The sequence below is a fragment of the Scomber scombrus genome, chromosome 24, assembly GCF_963691925.1.
Source record: "Scomber scombrus chromosome 24, fScoSco1.1, whole genome shotgun sequence".
Classification (NCBI taxonomy): domain Eukaryota; kingdom Metazoa; phylum Chordata; class Actinopteri; order Scombriformes; family Scombridae; genus Scomber; species Scomber scombrus.
The window spans coordinates 16,478,434-16,495,625 of record NC_084993.1 but is presented as its reverse complement, the minus strand read 5'-3'; the positions used below and the strand labels follow the sequence as shown (position 1 = coordinate 16,495,625).

The 17,192-nt window shown below is 37.2% G+C and overlaps 2 protein-coding genes across 3 annotated transcripts in view; both read right to left on the bottom strand.

Moving 5' to 3' along the window:
- The window catches only part of LOC133976398 (thiamine transporter 1-like), a 30,841-nt gene extending 26,943 nt beyond the window's left edge, over window positions 1–3,898 (bottom strand). Inside the window, 3 exon segments of the mRNA XM_062414600.1 lie at window positions 3,689–3,706; window positions 3,708–3,742; window positions 3,745–3,898. Of these exon segments, the coding sequence (XP_062270584.1) occupies window positions 3,689–3,706; window positions 3,708–3,742; window positions 3,745–3,811 (120 nt within the window). The 5' untranslated portion in view covers window positions 3,812–3,898.
- Window positions 3,899–4,782: 884 nt separating this feature from the next.
- Window positions 4,783–16,491, bottom strand: atg3 (autophagy related 3). 2 transcript variants are annotated; one of them, XM_062414601.1, is made up of 12 exons: window positions 16,275–16,491; window positions 15,947–15,988; window positions 15,799–15,848; window positions 14,733–14,803; window positions 12,647–12,754; window positions 12,189–12,244; window positions 11,657–11,741; window positions 11,487–11,521; window positions 11,240–11,392; window positions 10,867–10,994; window positions 9,941–10,009; window positions 4,783–6,981 (listed from the first exon to the last, which is right to left on the bottom strand). In XM_062414601.1, the coding sequence occupies exons 1-12, from the start codon at window positions 16,344–16,346 to the stop codon at window positions 6,900–6,902; spliced, it is 951 nt and encodes a 316-aa protein (XP_062270585.1). In that variant the 5' UTR covers window positions 16,347–16,491; the 3' UTR covers window positions 4,783–6,899. The 2 variants fall into 2 exon arrangements, with proteins under 2 accessions (XP_062270585.1, XP_062270586.1); XM_062414602.1 differs by having other exon boundaries at window positions 12,189–12,241.
- Between the last annotated feature and the right edge of the window lie 701 nt (window positions 16,492–17,192).

The following is a 17,192-nucleotide window of genomic DNA, read 5'->3' as shown; positions in this document are numbered from 1 at the left end:
TTTATACATTGCAGGAACTGTAGTATGTATTTCCTTAAAATGCTTTGACTAGCAGTGAGGATTAAACCTGCTGGTGAACTAGTTTCCCAAGAGTATAGATGCTTACTTAGTATAGTCCAGCTGTTGTTATGTGTGCTTTTTCACTGCTTCTCTATTTGAAAGAGCTCATACCTTCATGGAAATAATTACTTCAGGGTTAACCAGAATTCCAAAAGGATCTGACCAATTCCATGACGGATTATTCTGTCTAAAGCTGCTTTTGGACCTAGGCTGACAAAACAGAAAAAACAATTGGACTATGTATTACAACACATCCAGACCTGTTATTATGCAGCGATCCTCAACACATTAACAGTGTTCCCTATGAGAGTTGAAGGTCTAATGTATAATCAGCACATCCAGAAATATGAAGCCTAATGTGAATATTAGTGCGTAGTTTGTTCAAGTGTAAAATGGACTTTGACTGTCACATCACAATAAGCACATCTGCACAACCCACTGTATATTAGCCAGTGAGCGTAGGCTTCCCTTTAATGCTAAAGCAAACACACACCTGCATGCTAAACAAAATGAGTGAGCAGTACAGAGACAGAGCTACATGATGAGGAAACATATATAGTATGAGGTATGTGTGTGAATGTGCTCCAGCTCTGACACAAACACCTATAGTGGCACAAATGCAATGCAGACAGCAGTCTTGAGTACTATACTTTAGGTACTTGAGTAATTCTATTTGATGATACTTTATACTTACACTCCACTACATTTCAGAGAGAAATATTGTAACAGTGTTTACCACAGAATTTTGAGAGAATATGGTGGTGATGAGGTGTCAGTACGACCCTCTAGGGATGTCTAGGGGGATGCTCCCCCAGAAAAATGTGTACATTTTTAAAGTCAAATACATGATTATGGTGCACTCTGAGAGCAACATTAAGAGATTATATCTATCTAAAGAAATTATCGAAGTTCAACTAGTTAATTACTTATGAATATATAAAATACTGTGTCAGTAAATATCTTTTTCTACATTGTGTTCCTTCAAATAACTAGACTAACTGTCTGCTTATCAATAAGACTTGACTCCAGGAGGTCTTAGAAGTGGATCAGGATCAGAGTTGATTTATTTTACAGATGGAAATAAAGAAGATCTCACATTAAGACTTTGCTTTTTTAAAACTGAACCAAGTAAAGCAGCTGCTGCTGTGTTTTAAACAGCATGCAGGTATTTCAGATTCAGAGGTTTAAGGCTGAGCTGCAGGTTTGAGTGGAGGTGTGTGGGGAAGTTTATTTGTGCTGTTGAACGTAACCGCCGTGAATCAACCACAGCTGCTAATCACAGTGTCCTGTTGCCGCTTACTGATGGAGCAACTCTGTCCACCTATTCAGTGTCCGGACCTTTTATACAGAACATCAATGCGGAATAAAGTAGTAATATTCCTGCATTGACCAGACTCTCTGAGAGCAGAGGAGAGCGACGAGAAGTGACAGCAAACAGCAGCAGAGGCTAACGTTAGCTGCTCCTCTCTGTCTCAGAGGGGCGGAGCTGAGTCCTCCGTGCAGCAGAGACAGAAACAATAGAAAGTTGTCACAACTTCATTCAGTTATTTAATAATATAATCTACACAAAAGAAGATAACTTCTCGTCCTATATCTCTTTTGAAAATACGTTGACATGTCTTATAATCTCAATATACCGCTCAGCCCTGAAACAACTTAACGTTTTGGAGATTGTACAGACATGTTCAGCTCACTGTGAGACTGTGGCGGCACAAATTAGACTGTGGCAGGCCGGTACAGTCTATATAATTAATGGGAAACACTGTTGTACTCTTAACTCCACTACATTTATTTTTACAGCTTTATTCACTTTACAGGTGAAGATTTGACACAATGGATAATATAACAAGCTTTTAAAATACAACACATTGTTAAAAATTAAACCAGTGGCTTCCAACCTTTTTGTCTTTTGACAGCTTACAAAAAGCAGTGTGTAGCCGGGCTGTTTACTGCTCCACCAAAAAGTGATTTTTCCCTTTAAACATCTCATATGGTCTCTTCAAATGGTCCAATATTTCAGCAAAACCCAAAGATTGGAGGAAAAGTGTAAGAGCTTTCCTCTCCCATTAATCATCTTACAACCCCTCATATTTACCCGATGACCCTTTGGAGAGGTCCGACCCCTAAGTTCAGAATCACTGGACTAAACTATTTAACTGTATATAAAGTAGTGTAAACTACCTCCACCTCCAGCGGCTATAACAGTAACATGCTGCTCTAACACTGATGCTTCAGTATGATGCCATATATGATAATAGAGGGATTAAATCACAACTTTTAATTTTACTTCATCAAGATGACAATACTTTCACCTAAGTAGGGTTTTCGTGCAGGACTTTTTCTTGTAAAAGAATACTTGTACATTGCGGTATTGGTATTTTTTAAGTAATAGGTTCTGAATTACCAACTTCTTCTGTCACTGTCAAATAGTTTTGCTTGATTTGTTCTGTTGCATGTGGCACTTCTTGAGCATTATATTCATATTCATTATTTCTGACAGTCACTCACAACTAGCAAGTCAGCTACTACATCACGGCTTAGCGACAATGTTATATTTTCTTAATATCTGACAATATGACGTATTTTAAAAGCCCGACAAATGCTAACTTAATTATTTAGAGACAGAACTCTGTGGTCCTAATATATGAATCAGTGAAAGCATAGTTAATAGTATTGCAAACTCGAAGCACAAACTGAGGATATGTCTGCTTCTAGGGAAATTCGTAAAGATTAAATTAAAAATAACTTATATGTTTAGTACATCAAGGGCCTGATTTACTAAAGGTTTGCGTGTGTAAAAACGTGTGCAAACTTGACATCACCCGCAAAAAATGTGCAAGCTGATCTACTAACGCAGCGCACTGAGGTTTGTGTCTTTGAAACTGTGCAAGATAGTACTCTCTGTCCATTTAGTATGTTTGTCATAATGAATATGTAATATGGGGCGTTTCAACCTCAGTGTGCAAAATACAGGGAGGAGAAAATGCAAATATGTTATTTAGCACGCGCATTTTGATTTGCCAAACCTGAAGGTAATTTTTCTGACGCTAACTGCGTCTATAAATAATACCTTTGAAGGACAGGTAGTAAACGGCTGCGCACTGGGCACAGATGACTTTTGTCACTGTGGAGAGGAGGAGACGGAGGCACAATGACAGAATACGCCACAGGACGGAGTTTTGCCACCTGTGTTAATAATTTGGAGTGGAATATTTTTTGGTTTTACTAACAGCATTGACAAATACTCTCCCATATGTCGGTTTTTCTGGTAATATTTGTTTTTGATATAACTCAATATATTTGTTAACCTCTTCCACTAGAACCTGATCACATTTCATTTTGTTCTTGCAGCTTTCTGCTCGACCAAACTCTCCATAAAGACACGCAAAACCCTCATTTAAATACTGCTGTCTGCACCCTGTTGCACCTGTTTTCATTTACGGAGTTATTCTTAGTAGATCACCCGCAAAACGCGCGCAATCTATTGCACTGTGCACGCAATTTAGTACCCACTATTTGGGATCTTAGTAAATCAGGCTCCAAGAGTTCAAATGTGACGCAAGATTTTGTAACCAACAGGGTGCTCAACCAACCAACTCAGTAGCATTAGCCCGGCAAGCTAACTCACCTGAGTCTCAGTCAGGTTTCTTGTCTGGTCCCAGGAGGTAGGCAGTGAGGAAAGCTCCGACGGACGCAGGTTAGCAAAGAAGCCGTACACACAAAGTAACAGAGTCGGGTAGAACATAGACATGTTGGACACATACAGCGTGCCCTCCACAGCATAGCTCAAACGCTATTGACATCTCTCTTCTCTGGTGCTGGTAACTGATGTCACATGACCACTACCGCCCACTGCTGATGTGATGTGGACCTGCAGGGTTGGCAGAGGGGACGATCAGCAATTCACTCAGTTATTTTAAGATTTGTCATGGGAGAAGAATAAAACTGGTTTTTAATATTGTTTAGGATTGTGATTTTTTAGTAGGGTGATTTTTTAGTTTTCGTTACGGTATAATGACTTTGTTGCTGTTATCTAGCTTTTGTATTGAGTTGTTTCTTAGCTGAGGGCCTGAATGAGTGAATTTGTTTCTTCTGCTAAAGCATTTACACAGTGTAGATGTGGTTTTAATTTGTAGGGTAAGTCGGAAGTGGGGAATGTGTTCATGCGCTGCGTTGATATTTTAATTTTAAGTGAGGATTGACAGCTTATTTTATACAAATGTGGCTAAAATGTTATGAATATACTACAGTATTCTGTGTTGCACTTTTCATACTAGAGACTTCATTGGTTATCCACACAACAAACAGTGGCCTGCTTCATTTATTGAATGTACCTATCTTGCGTTAGAAAAAATTGTATCATCACACCATTTCTTTTAAACCTTCACATATTTGAATTTGTTGATGAAGTATTTCACTGTCTAAACTTGAGATATTAAAACACTGTTAGAATTCACACACTAAAATCTCTGGTAAGTTATTAGACTTAATTTCAGCACCATTCACTGTTAAACCAAAACAGGTTCTCAGGTTCTCTCTCTCTCTCTCTCTCTCTCTCTCTCTCTCTCTCTCTCTCTCTCTCTCTCTCTCATCTCTCTCTCTCTCTCTCTCTCTCTCTCTCTCTCTCTCTCCTCTCTCTCTCTCTCTCTCTCTCTCTCTCTCTCTCTCTCTCTCTCTCTCTCTCTCTCTCTAAAATAAGAGACAAGTAGAAATCTGTTTGCAATATTTCGGAACTTTATTGATGTACAATGTACATCACTGGTAACTGTGTTACCACTAAGCAACTTACATCAGGAGACTGACCAACAGGCAGCACAGAGAGAATTTTGTCCAACAAACAGACAACACAGAAAGAAGAGTGGAGATTACTGAAGCCATTACTATATTTAGTTATCACTATGATGGGGCCGAATATAGTTTATAATCCACAATCTCATAAACAAAAAGAGCCCATAAATTCATTGAAGGACTTCTTGAAGTACACTGAGAGGACTGTGACAAAGCATTTTGTTTTGAAAAGTCCTTACACATTATAGTTAGTGAAAACATGTCACTGAAAGAAGCGAAACTGACAAAGAAGTAAAGAAAGAGCATGATGTACTTCAAGAGTCCAAAACTGAATCAAAACCCAAAAAACTAATTATCCAACCACAGGGACCATGGGTGAATGAATAGACCTGACCATCAACACATTCAGAGAAGAAGTATTAAGACAAACTGGTATAAAGAGCTGATTACAGTGATGAGGCTTAGCCATGACTCTTGCAATGTGCATTTGCATGGAACCAGAAAGTATCACCGAGTGAAGCATATCAATGCTGTTGTCAGGTACAGTATTCAGGCTGCTGATGAGACTCCAAATTACAAATATAACATATCTTTTCTTAATTACAAGAAAAAAGGAAGGTGATGTTAGTAAGAAAACCTCAATGGTCAACTAGCAGATGTCTACATCCACAGTACTGAAATATTTTCCTCTGAATGTTACTTATAATTGCACAAGAAACTGATGTGCATGAATAGCTGACACTGGGCATATTCTCCAGTGAATGTACAGACCATTTTACATACAGTACATGTGTACAGTTTGTACACCTTCTTGTGCAGCATGATGTCACTGTTAAAGACTGTATGCCAGGCAATTAAGTCACTGATTGGCTTACTAATCAAGACTTTTTGTTATTTTGCAATTCCTAATAAACTTTTTAGCTTATTTTAGCCTATTGTTTTGGTTTTACAGCCCACAGTTGAACTGTTTTTGTTCAGCCTCAGCACTCTCAACTGTATTTTAGTGAAAAATCTCTAAACTTACTGTAAAAACTGTCAAAAAAGAAACAAGTTAGCGTAAACATAATGGTGGTAAAGAGCCATGAATAAGTGGAGAAGAGAGGGAGTATGGACAGAAACAACTTAACATGACCAATAATGTTGCTCTGTGCCGCTTGATGTGAAAAATCAACTTTTTTTTAACATGTTAGCCTTGACAAGTTTACAAGATCAGAATACAGCAGTGTAGTATGTACAGCTTGTTCCACTGATCCCCAGTGCTCAGAAAAAATCTATTAATGCAGCTTCAAGTTCTGTGTCACTGATACTAAAAATGTTTTCAGTCTGTGCATTTATTGAACAGGAACTTCTTTTAAAAACCAACATAGCTCTTAAAAAGTCAAAGGGATAAAACTTTGCACAACCAGATTTAATTAATTTTCTTACATTTGAAGCAGTGAAGCAGTGTGGAATGGGGTATTTTTATAACTGCATCAAGAACTTTATGAGTTTGTCGACATATTAAACTTGTAGAGAAAATGTAGAGGTACAGTCCAACATTTGGAATGTAGGTCTTGTTTGAAGCGGATGTCAGATGAAAAGATGGGTACCCCCCATTCATTAATCTGGTTAACTTAGCTTGGCAAAAAGACTTGAAGTATTATGAGACTGCTAAATGTTGCTTTGTCCATCAAATTGTTGATGTTGTTTTTGTTACCTAGCTAACTAGTTAAAAATGTGTTCTTACTTTTCTATTTTCCACAGGTTATGTATTTCTTTTAGATCTTAGCAGTCAGTTAAACACATTCAACTTTGTACGGGATGCACACAAAGTAAGATCTCAACTCTGAGTTCATGAAAAACAAACCTGTTTCCAAATAAGTCAGACTGTTCCTTTACAGACAGTTTTGTCACATACCTCAAACATTCTCAGTGTCCTGCAGTCATGCAAAGAGTCTCAGAGTAACACAAACATTCCACAAACTGGTTGTATTCAGACCAGCGTAGAGGGAGAACAGATCTTACCCATGTACACATGTTGTATTAGCAGAGGCAGATTTACACAAATGAAACTACATGGTGAAGTGTCTTGTGTAGTCGTATTCTATTGTGGGAATGACAGCCTGGACAAACTTGAGGAAAATCAGAAGATACCTGAATGCCTCAGTTAAGGAAAACACTAAATATTGGCAGGAAATTACAAATCTGAAGCAGAACATATAAATACAGTAACACAGCAGACATGAAGAGCGTTATGGTGTTGCTCAATGCATGAAGGCAGATATAATAATCATACTTACTTATGCTAAAATGATGACTAGAATACAAGTAATGAGATTTTTTGGGAGCAAACTACTAAGTATGATAAAAAAGAGAAACATGAAAAATATTTTACAAGTTCTAATTGCAAAAAAGGACATTTTTCCCATCTGATCACAACTCATGGGCCTATATGTTAATTTATCCAATCAAATGTGATTTGGGCCAAATAGCTAACCCTACCCATCATATGAAACTGCAGGAGAGTGGTATAATGGGTCAAAGGTGTGTGTTTGGTTGACATTTATTTCTAAAAGATTTAATTTTTTCATCTCTCTTTCTTCCTTCACCTCCTGATGTAACAACACCTTCACCATATATTCAGTTTCACATCACCACATTAGAGAAAGCTGCTTTAAGTGTCGCTTTCAACCAGCGTTTCCAATTAATTATATAGAATGTGGCAGCCCGCCATAGTCTAATTTCTGATGCCACGTTGTTTTGACCAGTTGCTTCAGCAAATCATGTCACCTTTCACCATAGCCCTAGAAATTCTCTGCTGCTACTCTGCCCCACGCCCTTCGCCTCTTCTTCTTGTGTTAATTTTGAACCAAATTGTAGTAATACTCCTGAAAGCAAATATTCTAGAGTGTGTTAAAAATCTTTGCCCTAGAGGAAAATACAGATAAATTGACATGTAGGCTATGCCTGCGCGAAAGACAGGCTAACATTATGATTGTTGTCTCCTCTTTATTACGGATGAAATTACAGTGTTAATTTTTATTCCAAATTGTAATGAGTAAATAAATAAAAAATGAATGAAATGATGTATAGTTGACTAGCTATTAGGTAGATTACTTGCTTGTTTGATTGCTAACAGTATTTTACATGTACCTTAGTAATTAACTAGTTGAACTTGGATAATCACTTTTACTTTCTTTGTTTCAGTTTTAGTCTGGAACATTTATGAACTGGTAAAATTTCCTTCCCATGCTTTATGGATGTGACCTTTTTGCTGTGTCATCACCATTCATACCTATACAACCAGTAGTTAAATTACTAAAGCACAATTTTCTTTAAACCTATAACCTCCATCAGACTGAGGTCCAACCACCATAGTCTCTCAGAATTATGTGGGAAACACTGCATCAACAAACAATAAAATGCTGTTCTTAGAGCCATACCATATTGGGTAGGACACAACAAGGGCTCATTAAATTCTCAGGCATGTACTCCTTTATGAGGTTGAATGTTCCTGCAAATGTTATGGTACTCTAAAATATTCAAATATGCCAAATTTACCTTGTGAGTGTCTTAAACAGGAAAGGTTCATCTCGGGTAGTATGACAATGTTTAGTACATTAAATGGAATGGAAATGATGACCTATGCTCAATAAGTAAAGTTTATTGTTATTATCGTCGTCGTCATCATCATCATCAATCATCATCATCATCATAATAATTATAATTATCTCCTGGGGATTAGGAATATTCATATCAAACATGGAAACAGACTTATTTAGACTTAAGTAGTGTCAGTCAGACTTTGTATGAAATGGTTTTAAAAACAAGGATCTCTAATATCTGCTCTCATCTCTGTGTTACCTCTCCTTTTGTGCTGCTGCTATGCATTGTCATGCACAAGTACTTGTAAAGAGCTGAATGGAATCTTGATACCTGTATAAATGGAATAGAAATAAGCCTTCTCCAGGAGAAATCTAGCTGAGGAAATCAGGTTTGTCTAATCCCATACCAGGTTTATTGTTAACATGACAGTTAGAGGACAAGGCTGAAGATTTTCTATATTTTTGTAATTGTCAACAAATGTCATGTGCAGATCCAAATCAACGATGAACTGATCTGATAACATTTATAGTGTGTGTAATCAAAGCCAGATATATCTTGTTCCTCTGTGGCATAGACCTCTGTTAATGACTACACTGCTGCCCTGGGTGACATGTTCTTGATCCAGAAGAGTTTGGGCTTGTTAATTTGTTTTTGAATGACTGCTTACTACATTGCACATTGTGAATAAGATGTTGCGATATGTAGTACAACAAGCTAGTAAGGCTCTGTAAATGTAACAACGTTCTGAGGCTGCCATAACGTGGCCGTATACTCCTTGTTGAAGCCAAATAGTTGATTTTGTGATTTATTGGATATTTTGCATTGGTTTATCAATTTTGAGTTGTTTGTTGATTTACACATTATTTAAATCAATTAATTAGTCTATGCCGAGTGGTTGAGGACAGGACTGTGCGTAAAACAAACTCCACCCCACAATTGAACGAGCCTGAGAGCCTGCTAATGAATATCAGCTGTGCCCAGTCAGTGAATATCAGCTGTGACCAGTCAGTGAACTGGGTTCCCAGGTATGCAGTCACACTGTTTTTAGACCGCAGCAAAGACCGCAGCAAAGCAGCCACTAAATCTACAACAGAATCAATCGGCAGGTAACGCACTGGCCTGTTTCTCATCCACTCCGGTAAGAAAGCAATGACACAATTGTCCGTCACGATCAGGAATAAACAACCTCAAAAACAACAAAGAACGTGTGGTTAATTGGGCGCGTCTAGCAGCGCATATCCTGGGAGCTTTGGAAGAAAAGTATTGCACTTTTACTCCTTTAGACATGCTTGTCAGACATCAGCCTCTGTCTGAAACCGGCCATTTTAGCTCCTGTCTCCTTAAGCGCTACATTACCTCAAGTGTTAGAACTTTGACCGTGTTTAACATCCAACATCTAACAGTATAAAAATAACAACCACACAACAACAACAAAAATCACAAAAAGCATGACATTTCTCCTTTAAAGAATCAAGACATGTAATATGTTATTAACATGAAAGGATACATATGCACTCCAAGCTCTCCTCCTCCTTCTGCCACTGTCTCAATGATCTTTTTCATCACTTCAGCATGTCTGAAAGAGAAACATTTAACCAGATGGAGGTTCACATCAAAGTGTCATTCACTCATGTATTTCTGCATGTAACACATTGATTAATGTAGAGTCATGAAATTAAAGATACAGCAGTAAAGATATAGAGACACAGGTAAGTAGGGATGAACAAAAAATTCAATTGGAAAGGTCGGAAAATGTCATTCATATTATGATACTGATTTCAAACATGTGTCCAGTCCTGCAGACAAGACATGGTTATTGTGGAATACAGCCAATTTCTCAATACAGTATTATACTTGGTACTGAAGCATAATAGTTATTATTTCTAAAAAATCCACACATCCCTCTGATAAGGAAGGACGTCAACAGTGTCCTAGTTTTTTTTTTAGATTTTATGTTGTCATCTTATGTGTTTTCAAACATAAACATAATTTTTCCTGTTTTTGGTTATATTGGTGTAAGCTTAACTACTTTGTAAAACACCAATTCTATATTGTATATGATAGGTGATATGATATGTATTATGTATTGAGAAATGTAACTGTTTCTTTCATGTCATCTGCCACTGACCATTGGCAATCAAGAGCCATGAAGAACACACCAGTTGGTGATCATATGATCAGTTAACCTGAGGAAGCCACAATGTGAAAAACTTGCTCACAGATTTGTAATCATATACAATTAAACTGATATATGAAAATGATCTAGACATCCCTAGTATGTGCTGGAATTCCTAAGATCTTACATGTGTTTTTTTATGAGTGTGGGCTATGTAAATAAAATTGACGTGAGTTGACTCAGTCCCAAAAATAGTGGCAAGATGTGCTATCTAACCCCACCTGCATATGTCTTATTCCCCTTATTGCCTTTCTCACCTGCAGGGGTGGACAGAGCACATGGCAGGTGGAGGAAGGTGCGGATGATTCTCAATGGTGACCGTCTTCTTCACGTGATCCTGGCTGATGTCCTCATACATCTGTTCTACAGTCAATGGTTGTCTGTCCTGGGAGTCACCATAACAACTTAATAAACTGATAGTACAATCACTATACGTCTATGAGTTTGGATTGGACTCTTAAGCTATAATAAATAATTCCATACCATTAGCTTCCTTCATTATTAATTCTCTCCCATCTCTTACAGAGACTGGAAACAACTGCCTCCATATCAATTAATTTTAAGGCTTGTTTCTTTATATTTTTAAAAACAGCATTAACTTCCTAAGTTCTGTTGCACTCAAGTACATACCTCATCGTATCCAAACAGCCAAAGTCGAGGTGTCTGGTAGTATTTATCATATGTAATGTACAGGTCATATGTTCTAGTCTGTAGGATGGCATCTTCACTCCCAGGCTCTGCTTTGGCTTTCATTTCTACCATTTTGCTGGTGTCCAGGGTTGCCTTAAGAGGACAAAAACACCAAGTGTAAGATGTTGGTTCCTCTAGCATCACATCACACAACAAGTGATATGTTGTATTGCTCTAAGCCATTTACCTCATCTGTTTCCAATAGACCACTTTCTTCATATTCTGAAAGGACAATATGAGTTAAATTTCAGTATGGGTATCTTGAAAGCTGCTGTGGTTCTGACTTACATGGCACAAAATGACTGTTTTCACTCCTGGTAAAGGTGTAACAAGATGTTCTTGTCAGGATATGAGTACCTTCCATATCTGCTGCTTCTCCATCTTCATCGTCATCATCATCATCATCACAACGTGCTGCAGATGTAGCATTCATATTCTTGTCCTAGAGGAATCAAATGACCGTTTCTGAAACATGGTGGTCACACGACAACTTCTTATGATGGTATATAAAGCACCTTTAAGTCCATTTAATGAACCTGAGGCCTGAGATGAAAACCCATTAAACAATGAACACAGGTTCAGTTACTGTAGGATTAAGACCTGCATCCAACCAGGCTGAGTTTCATATTCCGAGATGTGCCTCAAACCTGGGCAACATAAACCTAAAATTGTCTGCATGGCTACATACTAGAGGAAAAATGTGTAATTTTTAGGTGAACTGACCCTTTAGCAACAGCAGTAAGTTTGTTAGCTGATAATTAGGATATCCAAGCACATATAGACAAATATATTTCGAACTGACCTATATTAGCTACCATTTACATTTTTTACAGGTTTTGGATTACATATTCTATTTAATGAATATAAAATACAAATGCAGCAAGATTACCTTATTGTTATCCAGTGAAATTTCTCGTACAGCATCTGTGATTCCTGACACACCTGCTGGAAAACATTAGTCAAAATCAATCAATTTATCAGACTCAAAATACTGCACCTTGACTGATACAAATATAGTTACTACAATTGTCATTCTCCATACATTTTACTTATACTTACTATGTGTGTGTGTGTTTGTATATATATATATATATATATATATATATGTATATATATGATTGTAAATGATATATAAATGATTTCCTTTTAAAAGCAATACACGTTTTACATCAATATTTTAAAGGATTGCTTTGAATTGTATTCAATTCATTTGTATAGGTGTAATATCTACTACCCCACCTAATTAAATTCAAGCCACATGGGGTCCTATCCTTAATAGTGGAAAACTAGTTGTAGGCATGCTCAAAATGTACGTTATGTACTGTATTTTAGGAGATATTGTAGAACCTGAGTTGTGGTAAGTGTCCACCCAGCCCCCGTCTCCATCATCCTCCTCTATGATGGCTTCCAGCTCATCTGAATACTCCATCTGTTTACAGCGCTTGTAGCAGGGAACTGCAAGACCACAAACACCAAGTCAACACACACACAAAGTTGGGATTAACAAAACAGAGTACATACAGGGTACAGATCTCATTCACTGCTGATCAAAATCAAAATGTTTTTGGTCAATGCCAAATTGTTTATTGGTATGCAAAAGACAGAGAGCATGGGAAACAGTAATTTATTTTCTATCTTAATCAGTCTTAAGCCATGGATGTTTTTCCATCGGGTCTGCATATCAGCCATCAGATTTTGTTGCAGCATCTTTCACATAAAGATGAACACCCATTCCATTCAAGCCCTTGTCAAACAAGTTCACAAAACTGATTAAACCAGCAGATGAACCTCTCTGCATTTTTAAGTTTTTAAATCTGGTATAAGGTTTGACATTGTTTGACATTACCACACTAGCTAGATGAATCCATACTGCACATGACCTATGGGAAGTGTGAAACACAAAAGACTCCCACTGGCCAATTGGCTAACTTCCAGTTAACCCTCTGCTAACTTGAATCGGGATAAAATAATTTAATTTTGCTGCTCTTTTAGGACTTTCCAAATGTTATCGGACCAAAACGATCAAATTCTGATCGTGAAACGCGTCTTTTTGCAGGGGTTGTGTGACACTCAAAACTTTATCCACCGTTTTACAGCTGCAACAGTAGCGACAGTGTAGGCTATCATGGACCCTATAATGTAAGAGAGTAAAATAGTCTACAGGGTTCTTATCCTCACTGCCAGAAGGGGGAGGCAAAAGTCCCTGCTCCAATTTTAAGTGTTGAGGAAACTTCACTAGGACTGAGAAAACACACTGGAACTGAACACAAAGTAGACCAAGGCCTGTATTTATCAACACACATAGAATCAGCCCGATGAATTGCACTGAAGTTCATTTGGGACCAAAAATACTCTTATCTCACAGTAGGACTTATGACCCATTTATGAAGTGACCAACTCTTACTTCCAGTAAGGTGGAGTACTCCAGGAGGAAAGTGTGACATCGCTGTTTCACACATTTAGGTTAAACAGTAGGTGGCCTAATTTGACTGAGGTGTGTGAAGTCAGTCCCATTCAACTAAATTCTTACAATTCCCATAATATTGCACCATCTTGCATTTAACAGTCACATGTTGCAAAAAGTGCGCTGTGGTCTACTCTTCCATTGTCTGATTTCCATTTCCCCTAACCACCTGTTAACTTGTGTTTTTATCTAAGGTCACAGTCTTGGAAAATGTGAACTTGGCCTAAATAAGTTCTAAAAGTAACACCACAAATGCATCCAGTTGGAGTGACTCCCTATTCAAATAAGCTTGATAAATATCAATCAATCAAGCAATCAATGAATCAATTGATTTTTATTTATATAGCACCAAATCTCAACAGAAGTCATCTCAAGGCATTTTACATAAAGAGCAGGTCTAGACCGTACTCTTTAAATTTAAATGTGGTGCCAGGTGAGAAGCAGATGCAGAGCAAGAAGAGGTTACATCCTGCTTACTAAATATTGTTTAGCCCTCCATTGTCAGTAGTCTGTATGTTATGAAGACAGTAGGTTTGGGTGATAAACAATGTATGCCTTGTTCTTATAGACTTCTGTCTATCATCAGAGATTGTTCTATACCTTTTATACCAAGAGCTCTACCTTTAATACCCTCCCTGAGAGTACAGTATTCAGTCACTGTAGACAATATTTCATTAAAAATCAAATTATTTTACTGATTTGTTTAGTTTTTCGACTTCTGCATCAATTAATTAAAATACCTTGTCAATATTTGATTTGCTGGATTAGCCTATGGCAATGTTACAAGCTCTGAACTTTTGGGATGTCTAACCAGAGAGAAAGAGTTGTTTATTCTTACAAATAGTAAATGGAAAGTAAAAAAAACAACAGGAATAAGAAACAGGTGACGAACTAAGAGATATATTATCAAAATTCAATAAAAAGAGGAATAAAATGAAAAACTATCCACACTTTGAAGCCACCTCTTACCATTGCGTGTCAGGAGAAACTGTTTATCCTGAGGCAAATATGGCTTCACCTTAACTTCTTCCCCAGAGGCCCTAAAGAGAGATGGAATAACAAATATAACTTGTGCACTAATCTCATATCAGGTCATGTTTTGTGCTCATTATACAGTTACTATGAAAAATGACTTCAAACTTCTCTTCAATGTGTATTGCCAAAAATATTCAATATTTGGTTTTTAAAAAACAGTGTTTTAGGTTTGCTTGAATTTTTATTTTCAAAAATGTAATGTGCTTTATCCTACTTAGGTGCCAGAGGACCAAAAGCTTTGCATTAATTTAACAGACAGCACAACATTTCTTTGAGTTGCAGAGGATTGAATCAATCTCACACAAACAGGGCTGTGTACCATTAAAATGTTCCAATTACAATGGCAAAACAATACTACAAAAAACACAATTATCTTTTGAAAATATTTGTTATGTGACAAAAGTTACATGACACTAAATGGTGTGGTGTGTGTGATGTTTCCTGTTAGGCAAGTTGGGTTTCTTCAAGTGGATTATTCCGCTATTATGTGAAATTCCACAAAAAGTACAAGGAAGTGAGACTTTTAAAGTGTGCTCATACCCCACACATGGCTAAGTATTACTGTAGAGCCTTTTCATCATCTTCCTCTGAATCATTATTAATGGCTTAAGTAATGTTATCGAACAGGTTGACATTGTTTCAACAGTAACCACAACACTAAAATGACTTCCAGCACAGCAGTGACCTCAGCACTAACATTACTACTATCAGCAGTAACCATGCTGACATATGTTGACTTAAGATCCAAAATCAACAATTTAATTGTGATAGAATTTCTTTTCCCAGCCTTCATTACAAAAAGTAGACATCATACCATATATATTTAGTAAAAATTTAAAAAAAAAAAAAACAATACAAAATGTATTCCTGATAGTGGTCCATTTGAAAGTTGATCTGATCCCTTTTCATGTGACGATAATAATCACATTACACACATACAAAAGGATTTTCACATAAATAAATACAAATATTTGTGATTAAGCTCAAATTAGACACTTACCACTTCCACGTGGGGCAGTGGTGAACCAGGTGATCTCCAGCTGCTACAAACTAAAATGCAAACAGAGAGGAAGATGGGTTAAATGATTAAGAGTAATTATGCGTCGTCCAGCGTTTATGAAATGATTTTTAACACCTAATGTCCTTACCTCCTCTGGTGTGATGACTCCAGTCTCTTTGAATTTAGATTCCTGTGATTAAGGCATCAAAAATAAAACTTAGATAAATATCTGGACTTTATAGTCTAGTATTAACCTCCACTTGTGCAGGGAAGTGGTAGCTACTGCGCATTTCCAAGAAATGTACAAATGTTTATTCATGAGGAGTATCATTAGTATTATCTTCTATCTCATTTAAACTTTAGATAACATATTCCCGTTAGCTATTGCATAGCATTGATCATCTGTTCATGTGTTTTATGGTTTCTCATACTAGCCACCTCTCATCAACAAGCTAGCTCAAGCGAAGCAAGTTTACCTTCAGCACCGGAGTGAGAAACTCAGCCACTCCGAGAGCCGTGCCTTTCACTGTGTTTATGACGTTCTGCATCTTGTAGAGTTGTTGCCGGGTCAAACGCTCCCTCCTGCAACCGTCCTGTCTAACTTATTATTATTTTGACACAGAAGCTCTGGCAAACAGGGTGCCAGAAGGAGCAGATCACATGATACGTCGGAGCACTTTCCGGTTTCAGACTCTCGCGATAAGTGCGGTGATGATTAAAGGAGGTTTATTGCACGACGCTGAAGTTAGTTTCCGATTAATAGTTAAGGGAAACAAATAATATTTACCGGCTTATTCTCCGTTTTTTCACCACGTAAGGCTTATGATAAAGTGTAAGACAACACAGAAAAAACCTTAAGGCTGTTTAAACCCTTTTCAGATTTGTGAAACCATGTAGCTAATGTAAACTGAAAGGCGATTTCACATAAATTTCTCCATGCAGAGCATAAATTAGACCATGTTAAAATAAAACAAAACAAAACACTATAGCTGTCAAATCTTAATAATAACATCAATAATAATGATAATATTATTATCATTATTATGTATTATCATTACATCTATAGATGATACTGACTGAATTTGAAGTCGCTGCGGTCAAATCTCTTGGAGTTCATTAAAGTATGCAGGCTGGAAATGGCTAAGTCGCATCTTTGGACCAAAATGGCTGACTTCATGTTGGTTCCAAGAGACTTATTTTTGTGTCTGGTCATGATATATATGAATACCGAATCTCATTCTTCTAGAATAATCTGTATCGAGGGGCTCAATTTTCTTAATTTTCTAGGGGGCGCTGTTGAGCCATTTTACTCCATCTTTTTGCACGACCCATAATATATGACATTTTTCGTCAGAACCCAACTGACGCGTGTGCAAAGTTTCGTGACTCTTCGA